Source organism: Carcharodon carcharias, chromosome 18, assembly GCF_017639515.1.
Source record: "Carcharodon carcharias isolate sCarCar2 chromosome 18, sCarCar2.pri, whole genome shotgun sequence".
Taxonomy (NCBI): Eukaryota; Metazoa; Chordata; class Chondrichthyes; order Lamniformes; family Lamnidae; genus Carcharodon; species Carcharodon carcharias.
In genome coordinates this window covers 48565328-48577556 of record NC_054484.1, presented here as the reverse complement: position 1 = coordinate 48577556, position 12229 = coordinate 48565328, and the positions used below count along the sequence as shown (strand labels likewise).

The 12229-nt window shown below is 40.9% G+C and overlaps 1 protein-coding gene across 6 annotated transcripts in view; it reads right to left on the bottom strand.

Annotated features, from left to right (window-relative positions):
- The window catches only part of usp16 (ubiquitin specific peptidase 16), a 144682-nt gene that overhangs the window by 121199 nt on the left and 11254 nt on the right, over window positions 1-12229 (bottom strand). For 5 of the 6 annotated variants that reach the window (XM_041211534.1, XM_041211533.1, XM_041211537.1 and 2 more), the window contains 6 exons: window positions 6984-7087; window positions 6233-6336; window positions 4736-4899; window positions 4164-4259; window positions 2513-2643; window positions 1711-1798 (listed from right to left, as the gene is read on the bottom strand). In XM_041211534.1, coding sequence (XP_041067468.1) covers window positions 1711-1798; window positions 2513-2643; window positions 4164-4259; window positions 4736-4899; window positions 6233-6336; window positions 6984-7087 — 687 coding nt within the window. Of the gene's footprint in view, window positions 1-1710; window positions 1799-2512; window positions 2644-4163; window positions 4260-4735; window positions 4900-6232; window positions 6337-6983; window positions 7088-8647; window positions 8707-12229 lie in introns of all 6 variants that reach the window. The other variant, XM_041211538.1, reaches the window with a different exon arrangement.

Below are 12229 nucleotides of genomic sequence, written 5' to 3'. Positions count from 1 at the left end.
GGCGCGCGGGGGGGGGCTGCGAGAGAGCCGGCGCGCGGGGGGGGCCGCGAGAGAGCCGGCGCGCGGGGGGGGGCTGCGAGAGAGCCGGCGCGCGGGGGGGGGCTGCGAGAGAGCCGGCGGGCGGGGGGGGCTGCGAGAGAGCCGGCGCGCGGGGGGGGCTGCGAGAGAGCCGGCGCGCGGGGGGGGCTGCGAGAGAGCCGGCGCGCGGGGGGGGGCTGCGAGAGAGCCGGCGCGCAGGGGGGGGGCTGCGAGAGAGCCGGCGAGAGCGGGGGCGCGAGAGAGAGAGCGAGTGTATTCCAAGGGATATGTAAGTTTAATATCTGGGCATGTCTACCAGAATTATTACCAAAACTAAAAAATTGCAAGGAATTGTCCTTTTAATCAGTATCGATGTATTTTGTAAAGCTTTAAATTTGGGCAATCTATCCAATGAAGTCCACTGTGATAGCAGGCGAATGCAACAACCAACTACCATAGGAATTAACGACAGGTAAACAAATTTCATTGAGGTGTAAACTGCATCGAACTGCTTGAAAAAGCAGATTAGTTTAACGTGGCATATTTGGCACTTTTGTAATTGATGCCTATGGTGATGGTAAATGGTTGATGCCAATTTCCTGGTGTAGTTGGCTGTTCAGGATAAACAGGAGGTAGTAATGACTGTACTTGCAACATTACACACAAATTAAGATAACAGCAATGATATTTAAACTGATCAGATAACCAAACAATTCAGATCCTTCATTTTCTAACGCATCCCCAAATGTGTAAACCATCACAGATAAATATGAACTATTGAAATGTACTTATTATTATTCACTATACTCTCAAGTGTACATTGAAATATATCAAATGGCAAAAAGTACCACAAGTCTCTCACTTAAAAGTTCTCCTTACCATTAAAGCCATCCTCTAATGTGCTAATGCTCGCATCATAGCACCCAACTACACTTTGAACAAACCAATACATTTGTCTCGACTACACAATATGGCTGATTATTCCAAACATTTATCATTCTTTTAAGAAGCTTTTCCTCATACTTATTTTCAATTTATTTGTCACTAATTATGGTCCTACTTTCCTAGTTTACTTTGGAGTAACAAATAAAGTAAACCCAGATTAATATTTCATATGGTGAGGTCTCTCCTTGTTTTCTTTCTTAGACCGTCAAATTTATCTTTTTCCAGTCTTTTCTCTTAATCATTCCCTTCACAATTGGACTCAATTTCACTACTCTTAGCACTAATTTTCTTTACATTTGTAATTAGCCTCACTGTTACTTTCTGTACCCTTTCCAATTTCTGTATTTTTCAAGGTGTAGCAATCAAATTTGGTCATCATAAATTCAAGGTCCACTACCCATTGCACTTACAAATCTGTGCAGAAATATTGTTTGGGTTGTATATCCTAGCATTACATTAGCTCTTATGAAATGCTCTGCCACACTGGTTGGGTAACGAAAGTTAATTGACATGTCTACATTATCCTCTGCACTAATTCAGTTTCATTCATATTTACATTTGACCCACGGTTTTTGACCCACTTATCCATCTTAAATATGTTCTTCTGCTAACATATGCATATTCTCTGAATTTGTTATATGTAATTTAGATAAATAAATACCCCTCAACTCAATGTCACTCACCCTGGCTGTACATTTCATGCAATAGTTTATGATCAGTCATTGATAACCATTGCAGTTCACTTACTTTGATTTCCTCGGTTCTCATTCCATCTAACAAGTAACGAAGCAGCTCTTGGCTATCTTGCTGTTGAAACCCTTTAAATCGTACAGCTCTAAGGAAAAAAATTAGATTAAAAACATGTAATGGTACAGATCTACAATGCAGGCATCCTTTAGACAACACATTTCTTTTCATCAAAATTGGTTTAGTGTTAGTGTTCTCTACTCGAAGGTCGAGCACATTAACCTCGGCTGACACTTCTGTGCAGTCCACAAGAAAGATTGCACTATTTCAGACGAGATTTTAAATCAAGGCCCTGCCTGCCTTTTCAAGTGTACAAAGATGATCCCACAGCACTTACTGAAAAACAGAGAAGTATTCCTGGTATCCTAGCAAACATTTATCCCACAACCAACACTAAAATGGGTTATTGATGTCATGAAGCTTGTTCGGCTGCATGTTGGCAACCACATGTCATACAGCAGTGATTACACCTGAAAAAACAATTATCTGTAAGGCAATTTGGAATACTGAGGTTAAAAAAGATCAAATAAAATGGTACTGGAATGCTATCATTATGGAGAAAAGTTAATCGATAAGGTCAAGGTGCACCATTCTAACATACAAACCAACAAAATTATTGCAAGTCTATGTGGGCATTTTAAAAAAAAAATGGAATCATCTAGTTAATGTAAGGCTAATTCTCACAAGTCCAACACCACAATCCTCAAACTATGTTTGTTCTGAGAACTTTATGCAGTACAAGGTGTTTTGGTCTGAATACAATTGGCTTCATACCTGCATAGCAATAACCGTGGATACTCACTTTTTACAGACCTGAGTGAACAGCTCCTTTGGGGTGAGAACATTCTTTCTGGTATCTTGGAAATCAAGAAGAAATTGGCGCATTGCTGATGACAGTGGTCCTGGTTGATCAAGGTGAATCTCTAGGTGTCCCTGATTATTTAAAGTAAAATTCATAAAGCTCTAAAGTCAAAAAATAAATTATATAGAAAAAAGATGTGAAATTCTGCACTGCATTATTCCATGACTCTTTCATAATCTCTGAAAAAAGATGCCTGGTGCCTAGAAATCTTCACCCTAACTTTGTTTTTTATAGAATGTAATACAGATGGTGGCCATTCAACCCATTGCATCCATATAAGTTCTTTGAAAGAGCTGTCCAATTTGTCCTGCTCCCCCTGTTCCTTCACCATAGCTCTGCAAATTATTTCTTATTTAAAAATTCTAATGTTCAGGTTTGATAAGTGAAAAGAAAAAAAAAGGAAAAACTGAAAACACCCGTCACAAATATCTGGGCTTCACACAGCATTGTGCCATTGCTACTGTAATGTGGGTAAACACAGTGGTGACTTTGCACCCAAGTGGAACTGCAACTATTCTCTGGCATGACATTGATGGAGGAAGGAATGTTAGCCAGGAGACCAGGAGAAAAGCCTACTCTTTTCCCCAGAATAAATGGCAACTCTTTTGTTGAAAGATGAAGAAGCTTTTGAGACTTAGGAGGAGCAAACTTAGAAAATTGTTATTATGTATGCATCTCTGAGCAGTAAGTTAGTTACATCAGGCCATATCCAGCTGTGATGAGTTCTAGAAGATTTCTAATTCAGATATGAAGTCCAAAATGTAACAACAGACTTTATGGATAAGAAGCTAATAGTCCGAAACATTTGTATTTAATAAAAATGTTTTAGTTAATGTGAGAGCTTCAGTATTAGAATTAAAAGCAAGCCAGCAATTCTCAAGTTATTATTTTGCAAAAGTGTAATACCGATACCTGATCAATCAGTGGGTATTACACCAGGATCTGACTGAGGTCAGTCTATCTTTTCTAATTAAAGTGACTTGATTTTCATGACCTTCGTAGATACGTGGTAAATTAGCTGATAAGGTGCTACATGAGGTGACCTAGAAATCAAACCTGAATTGCCCATAAATTAATTGTACAATTTTCAGATTTGCAATAAACTAAGCATCACAATTTTGCAACATTCAATGAATGAAGATGTCTACAAAACTTTCAAGCATGAACTTCCAACACATTTTAAAAGGGAAATAAAATTCTGTGGTGCAAATAAACTCTTATCTCCAATAAACAGCCATTCCTTGTAGGGCCAGAAGTTGTAATTAAGGGGTGTTACGACGTAAGGGGTTAAAGATGCTTTAAGTTCCACAGATAATTTATAATTCACAAGGAAGTCTCAGAATACAATTTTTGCGAGCCTTCCTAAAATGTTCCTTTAGTAATAAGTGTACAATTTGTTTATTAGCCATGATTGAAGCAGAGTGTAAATCATTCAAAGGTTTACAGATACATGGACAGAGAATATATATAAGTTCAAAAGATGGACAATGTTCTATATTAATTAAATACAATTGTTAAGTTTTATAATATGGCTGATTACAAACTATAAAATTGAAGTATTTCATGTGGTTTGCCACAAGTATTCACCTACCAGATTGAGAGAGTCAGGTGTTACAACAGTCATTGTAGCTTCATTCATTTTTAACCCTTGCATCAACTCATTCAGTACATAGGTCTGTGACAAGATCTGGATTAATAATGAAAGATATGGATACTGTCTGTTCCTTTCAACTGTCAGAAGTCATTACAAAGCAAAGTAACTTTAATGAACAAAATTCACTCAGATCTCAAAAACTTCCCTACATAAAGTACCAGAATAGTCTTTAAAGACTATGTTCAGCAGCATCAGGGATAAAGAATGCAAAAACATACTGTCTTCTGAGTAAATGACTGTTTATAATGATAGTCTTTTAGAATAGTCTTCCTGTCCCTTAATCAAAATAGAGGAAATAAAATTATTGTACATTTTAGTAATACTGTATTTGTGCTTATGATTACAATCCACAGCTGACTGAGCCAGTTGCATGAAAGTACCGGCTGAGCTTTCCCATTAGTGAAATTTTTAGTATGCAATTTAAATTGACAACTGAATAAGATGTGAGCTAGTTAGCTGATATTTTGTAAACACAAGATTCAGTGCTTCATGTTACACTTTATAATCACCTGCATGACAGCATTAAAAAAGCAAGTATTGCCAAGATTGCTGAGTCCTTTCACTGGTATCTGTTGGTTGTTTTGTGCCACAGTCTTCCCTTTCTCATGTTTTCCAGCTTCTACTGCATTGTCTTCTTTTCCCTTACCGTTTTCATTTGTTTGAGACAATACAGCTGTAATTAGAAATACAACACAATTTAGAGCCATAAGACATAAGAGCAGAAATTAGGCCATGCGGCACATCGAGTCTGCTCCACCATTCGATCATGGCTGATAATTTTCTCAACCCCACTCTCCCCGTAACCTTTGATCCCCTTACCAATCAAGAACCTATCTATCTCGGTCTTAAATACACTCAATGACCTGGCCTCCACAGCCTTCTGTGGCAATGAATTCCATAGATTCTCTGGCTAAAGAAGTTTATCCTCATCTCTGTTCTAAAAGGTCTTCCCTTTACTCTGAGGCTGTGCCCTCGGGTCCTAGTCTCTCCTACTAATGGAAACATCTTCCCCACGTCCACTCTATCCAGGCCTTTCAGTATTCTGTAAGTTTCAATCAGATCACCCCTCATCCTTCTAAACTCCATCGAGTATAGACCCAGAGTCCTAAAACGTTCCTCATATGTTAAGTCTTTCATTCCTGGGATCATTCTTGTGAACCTCCTCTGGACCCTCTCCAGGGCCAGCACATCATTCCTGAGATACGGGGTCCAAAATTGCTCACAATATTCTAAATGTGGTCTGACCAGAGCCTTATAAAGCCTCAGCAGCACATCCCTGCTTTTATATTCTAGTCCTCTCGGAAATAAATGCCAACATTGCATTTGCCTTCCTAACTACCGACTCAACCTGCAAGTTAACCTTAAAAGAATCCTGGACTAGGACTCCCAAGTCCCTTTGCACTCCAGATTTCTGAATTCTCTCCCCATTTAGAAAATCGTCTATGCCTCTATTCTTCCTGCCGAAGTGCATGATCTCACATTTCCCCTTGTTGTATTCCATCTGCCACTTCTTTGCCCATTCTCCTAACCTGTCCAAATCCTTCTGCAGCCTCCCTGCCTCCTCAATACTATCTGTCCCTCCACCTATCTTTGTATCATCTGCAAACTTAGCCAGGATGCCCACAGTTCCTTCATCTAGATCAATTTAAACTAGATGCGCCTGTGTTACTCACATTAACCACTCATCAAATACCATTACACCTGCCAAAGCACTCAATTTAATCATATTCCACAGGTGCTAAATAATACCTACACATATTTCAAATTGACTTTGGCAGATAAGCAGTCTATTTTTGTTCTGAAACTCAAGTGGAAACTGTACAAATCAGTTTTAAATTCTTACATTGATGTGCATTTAATCCATGGAGAACAGCAACTTTCAACAGTCTGAAATAACTGAAACTTAACATTCTGCAATGTGGAAACTAAATAGCTGTTAAGGATGCATAATTTATATATATTTATATTATAATTATTTAACTCAAAAAACCTTCTAAATAACTCACCTCCTTTAGCGTATTTGTCAGCTGTCTTTTTTTGGACATATGCTACAAATTGACCTAATTGATCTTTGACTTCATAACACACTTCACCATCACACAAGTAGCACCTGTATCAAAATAATAAAAAGAGTTAATCAAACCAAACATAAGTCAATGTAAACACTTTATTGTCCTTCACAAACATTCTTTCCAATCCCTCCAACTTCTTAATCTTGTACAAATTCTTGCAGCGGTACTTTTCTTTTTAAAGTATATTCTTACACAGCAGCTTCCATCCCCCAAGTCGCCCAGCTGCACCTCCCCATTCACTACGACCTCTACACACACTCCTCAAATCAGATAAGCAAATTGCCAGTTTTACAAATTTCCCCAAACCATTATGACCACCATTTCATAACTGCTTACAAGGTCATACCACAAACTTCCTTAACCTGTAACTTTACTGTACACTGGCTGATGGAAAACAATTTAGTGACAAGACAATACTGAAGCTCAAACATCTGACTTCAGTGGTTAACCCACATAAGATCCTGCTCTGTATATTTATTAACCAGTAGGAATTAGAAACCTCAAAAAATGTAAACAATTCTCATTAATGGTGGATATTTGATTTCTGACTGTTGTATGAGAACCCACAAATATTATGGCATCCAAGGTAGCAAGAGCATGTCATAAACTGATTCAAAAATTAATTTAATTGTGTTATATACAGATCATAATCCATGAATATGCTATCATGAGATAATGAACCTACCATACACTCCAGGAGTCCAAATTAAGAACCACTGAGTGTGATTCTGAATGCTGTTTCTCATAATGTTTAACAGCATGTTGTTCTTCTGAATCCCTCCCACAACCCTGAAAAATACAAATTAAGCCAGGACATTTGTGCAATGCTGAAGAAATCATTTTATGCCACACAAAGGGAACGACAAAAACATGCAGCAGGTCGATGCTTTTGCTCCACTATAGTTTGTATGCACATAATTCTACTTTCTAAACATATTTTAATTAAAGTTGTGTGGAGAATGCATAGAGAATGCATAGCAGCTTTCAAGAGCGTGGTGCAATTAAAAAATTCAGGCATTATAAGCCACTCAAGATATCTGAACGCTGATTTGATCCTTGAAATTAGAGTACTACATTGAAATAACTACTGGTTATCAACACATTGTATTCATTTTACAGGATTATTCAATTTTAGGTTTATCATGTTGAAGCAAGGTTGCTAGGGCACTTCAATGAATTCACATTGAAGAATTAACTATAGTGTAATAATTGTATATTTTCAGAAATAATGTGTCATTGATTACTAGAGAAATATGGCCAGTGAACCTGATCATTTACAATTGCTCAAATTCACAATAGTGGCAGATCTCAATTTTCTTGCAAGACTTTGTGATGTTTATTGAGTACAAACCCTGCACAGTGGATTGATTAGTACTGACAGAGAAAGAAGGGCTTCTCTATAGACTTGAACTATGTTGAATGTGACCAGCTAAAGGGGATTTGCTCTGAGCTAATCTTATAGTTGATGGCATATCAAGCTCCCGCCCCCACCAAAATATGTACATACAATGTCACTGAAGTAATACTCCCACACGCAAGGTGCTGAACTAAAAGAGCATTAAGCAGCCTGGAGGAGTGGGCTTAGATCTGTAACCGTATCCCACTATTGGTCCATAGCTGTACAGTGAGTGACTCTAAACAGAAAACACTGTTAGAAAAGGTGGAGTAGCACCCGTATCCAGTTTTGCTATCTCACCTCAGTCCTGATATGAATTAAACTACTGCACGTACATGTACAACCACATTGTCAATTCTTGCATCACACTGTGGCCCTGATGAAGTCATCCATCTGAAATGTTAACATTATTTGTCTCTCAAAGGATGTTGCCTGACCTGCTGAGGATTTCCAGCACTTTCTGTTTTTATTTCAGATTTCCAGCATCAACGATGCTGACCAGTTGTCTGAAGTAGACATCACTCGGCTATTCAGACAATTTAAGAGGATAAAGATAGGTCGGTAAACAAAAATAAGATTTGCAACTGTTGTATAAATTGACTTACTCCTGCAGTCACTGCACCATTGCTGTTACAAAGTACATCAATCTGAGCTTTGTGATTGCTGCTGAAAGGCTCACCAATACAGGAGATTTTTGACACTATGGTTATAGGTTAAGTTTTTTTTAAATGCCAATGTAGCTTTGTGCGATGAAATGTTTGGATTTTTAATGGCTACATTTTGATTGTTTAGTTCATAGTTAATTTTTAAAAATAGCTTTCGGTGCAATTTTAAAAATAAAAACTTGTTTGGACCACTTGGTAACCTGCCACAGAAAATGGATAGAACTGGCACAGCATCGATTTGCCTCTTGGTGCAGGTATTAGCTCTATTAATATTCTGAAGAATTCTACCTGCTCAGCTTCCCTCACCACCTCGGGAGTATAAAATAACAGTATGTTCAAGACAGCAGCTAGAAGCAAGAACAGGAGGAAGAAAGTCAAAGTTTTTTTTTAAAAAGTGCCCATCAAAAGTGACTTGTCACAGATATACTGCAACAGTGAAGAGACAAAACTATCCAATACTGGTTAATTAAGTATTAACTTGAAAAAGTCTGTTTGCCTTTATCCTGTTACATAACGGACAGGATTGAAATAGAGGCCCATCAGTGCCACCTTGCAATATAGACTTGAAACTTAATCAGCACAATTCTATCCTGTGAATTTTCACACTATTACTCAGTTACACTACTGTACTCCTTGACCATGTAATTTCTGTGATACTTAAAATTACATTTATTGCTATTATGATTGATATTCTAATACCCTATGAAGATTTTTTTCTTTTATTCATTTATATGACACTGGCTGAGCCAGCATTTATTGCCCATCTCCAATTGCCCTGAAGATGGTGGTGAGCTGCCTCCTTGAACCACCGCAGTCCATGCTGTTAAGGAGGGAGTTCCAGGGTTTTGACCCAGTGACAGTGAAGGAACGGCGATATATTTCCAAGTCAGGATGATGAGTGACTTGGAGGGGAACTTCCAGGTGGCGGTGTTCCCTTCTATCTGCTGTCCTTGTCTTTCTAGATGGTAGGGGTCGTGGGTTTGGAAGGTGCTGTCTAAGGAGCCTTGGTGAATTTCTGCAATGCATCTTGGAGATAGTACACACTGCTGCTGCTATGCGTCGGTGGTGGAGGGAGTGAATGTTTGTGGATGTGGTGCCAATCATGTGGGCTGCTTTGTCCTGGACAGTGTCAAGCTTCTTGAGTGTTGTAGGAGCTGCATTCATCCAGGCAAGTGGGGGGTATTCCCATCACACTCCTGATTTGTGCTTTGTAGATGGTGGACAGGCTTTGGGGAGTCAGGTGGTGGATTACTCGTCACATGATTCCTAGCCTCTGACCTGCTCTTGTAGCCACAGTATTTATATGGCTAGTCCAGTTCAGTTTCTGGTTAAGGGTGATAGTGGGGGATACAGTGATAGTAATGCCATTGAACATCAAAGGGTGATGGTTGGATTCTCTCATGTTGGAGTTGGTCATTGTCTGGCAGTTGTGTGGCACAAATGTTGCTTGCCACTTGTCAGCCCAAACCTGGATATCGTCCAGGTCCTGCTGCATTTAGACATGGACTGCTTCAGCATCTGAGGAGTCGTGAATGGTGCTGAACATCGTGCAATCATCTGCAAACGTTACCACTCTGACCTTAAGTTGGAAGGAAGGTCAGTGATGAAGCAGCTGAAGATGGCTGGGCCAAGGACACTTCCCTGGGGAATTCCTGTTGTGATGTCCTGGAGCTGAGATGATTGACCTCCGACAACCACAACCATCTTCCTTTGTGTTAGGTATAGGTATGACCCCAACCAGCAGAGTTTTCCCCCAATTTCCATTGACTCCAGTTTTGCTAGGGCTCTTTGATGCCACACACTGTCAAATGCGGCCTTGATGTCAAGGACAGTCACTCTCACCTCACCTCGGGAGTTTAGCTCTTTTGTCCAGGTTTGAATCAGGGCTGTAATGAGATCAGGAGCTGAGTGGCCCTGGTGGAACCCAAACTGGTCGTCAGTGAGCAGGTTACTGCTAAGCAAGTGCCGCTTGATAGCACCATTGATGACCCCTTCCATTATTTTACTGATGATCGAGAGTAGACTGATGAGCTGGTAATTGGCCGGGTTGGATTTGTCTTGCTTTTTGCGTACAGGACATACCTGGGCAATTTCCCACATAGCCGGGTAGATGCCAGTGTTATAGCTATACTGGAACTGCTTGGCTAGGGGTGCAGCAAGTTCTGGAGCACAAACCTTCAGTATTATTTCCAGAATGTCAGGGCCCATAGCCTTTGCAGTATCCAGTGCCTTCAGCCGTTTCTTGATATCACACGGAGTGAATCAAATTGGCTGAGGAGTGGCACCTGTGATGCTGGGGACCTCTGGAGGAGGCCAAGGTGGATCATCCACTTGGCACTTCTGGCTGAAGATTGTTGCGAATGCTTCAGCCTTATCTTTTGTACTGATGTGCTGGGCTCATCCATCATGGAGGATGGGGATACTTGTGGAGCTGCCACCTCCTCCTCCAGTGAGTTATTTCATTGTCCACCAGCATTCACGACAGGATGTGGCAGGACTGCAGAGCTTAGATCTGATCCGATGGTTATGGGATTGCTTAGCTCTGTCTACCACTTGCTTATGCAGTTTGGCATGCAAGTAGTCCTGTGTTGTAGCTTCACCAGGTTGAAACCTCATTTTTAGGTATGCCTGGTGCTGCTTCTAGCATGCCCTCCTGCAATCTTCATTGAACTGGGATTGATCCCCTGGCTTGATGGTAATGGTAGCTACGAACAGAGCTTGGATAGGTTGGGGTTATTTTCCTTAGAACAAAGACAGGTGACTTGATTGAGGTGTACAAAATGATGAAGGGAATAGATAGAGTGGACAGGATAAAATTGTTTCCCTTGGTGGAGAATTCTAGAACCAGGGGACATAGGTTCAAGATAAGTGGCAGAAGGTGTAGCGTGGACGTGAGGAAGAACTTTTTTTACGCATAGGGTTGTGGGTGTCTGGAATTCGCTGCCCAAGTTGGTGGTAGGGACAGAAACTCTAAACTCTTTTAAAAAGTACCTGGATCTGCACCGTAAGTGCTGTAAGCTGCAGGGCTATGGGCCGGGTGCAGGAAGGTGGGATTAGAAAGGGCACCATGGTGTCCTCGGGCTGGCATGCACAAGATGGGCTGAATGGCCTCCTTCTGTGCTGTAAATTTTCTATGGTAGAGTGGGGGATACGCCAGGTCATGAGGATACAGGTTGTGGTTGTATACAATTCTGCTGCTGCTGACGGCCCACAGCGCTTCACGGATGTCTAGTTTTGAGTTGCTAGATCTGTTCGAAATCTACCACATTTAGAACGGTGGTAGTGCCACACAACACGATGGAGGGTACCCTCAATGTGAAGGCAGGATTTCACCTCCACAATGACTATACGGTGGTCACTCCTACCGATACTTTTGTGGACAGATACATCTGCAGCAGACAGGTTGGTGAGGATGAGGTCAAGTACGTTTTTCCCTCTTGTTGGTTCCCTCTTAGCTGCTAGTCCGGGTCTGCAACATGTCATTTAGGATTCGGCCAGTTCGGTCAATAGTGGTGCTACTGAGCTACTCATGGTGATGGACATTGAAGTCCCCCATCCAGAGTACATTCTGTGCCCTTGCCACCTCAGTGCTTCCTCCAAGTGTTGTTCAACACGGAGGAGCACTGATTCATCAGCTAAGGGAGGGTGGTAATCAGCAGGAGGTTTCCTTGCCCATGTTTGACCTGACGCCATGAGGCTTCATGGGGTCCGAAGTCAATGTTGAGGACTCCCAGGGCAAGTCCCTCCTGACTGTATACCACTGTGCTGCCACCTCTGCTGGGCCTGTCCTGCCGGTGGGACAGGACATACCCAGAGATGTTGATGGTGGTGTCTGGGATATTATCTATAAGGTATGATTCTATGAGGAAG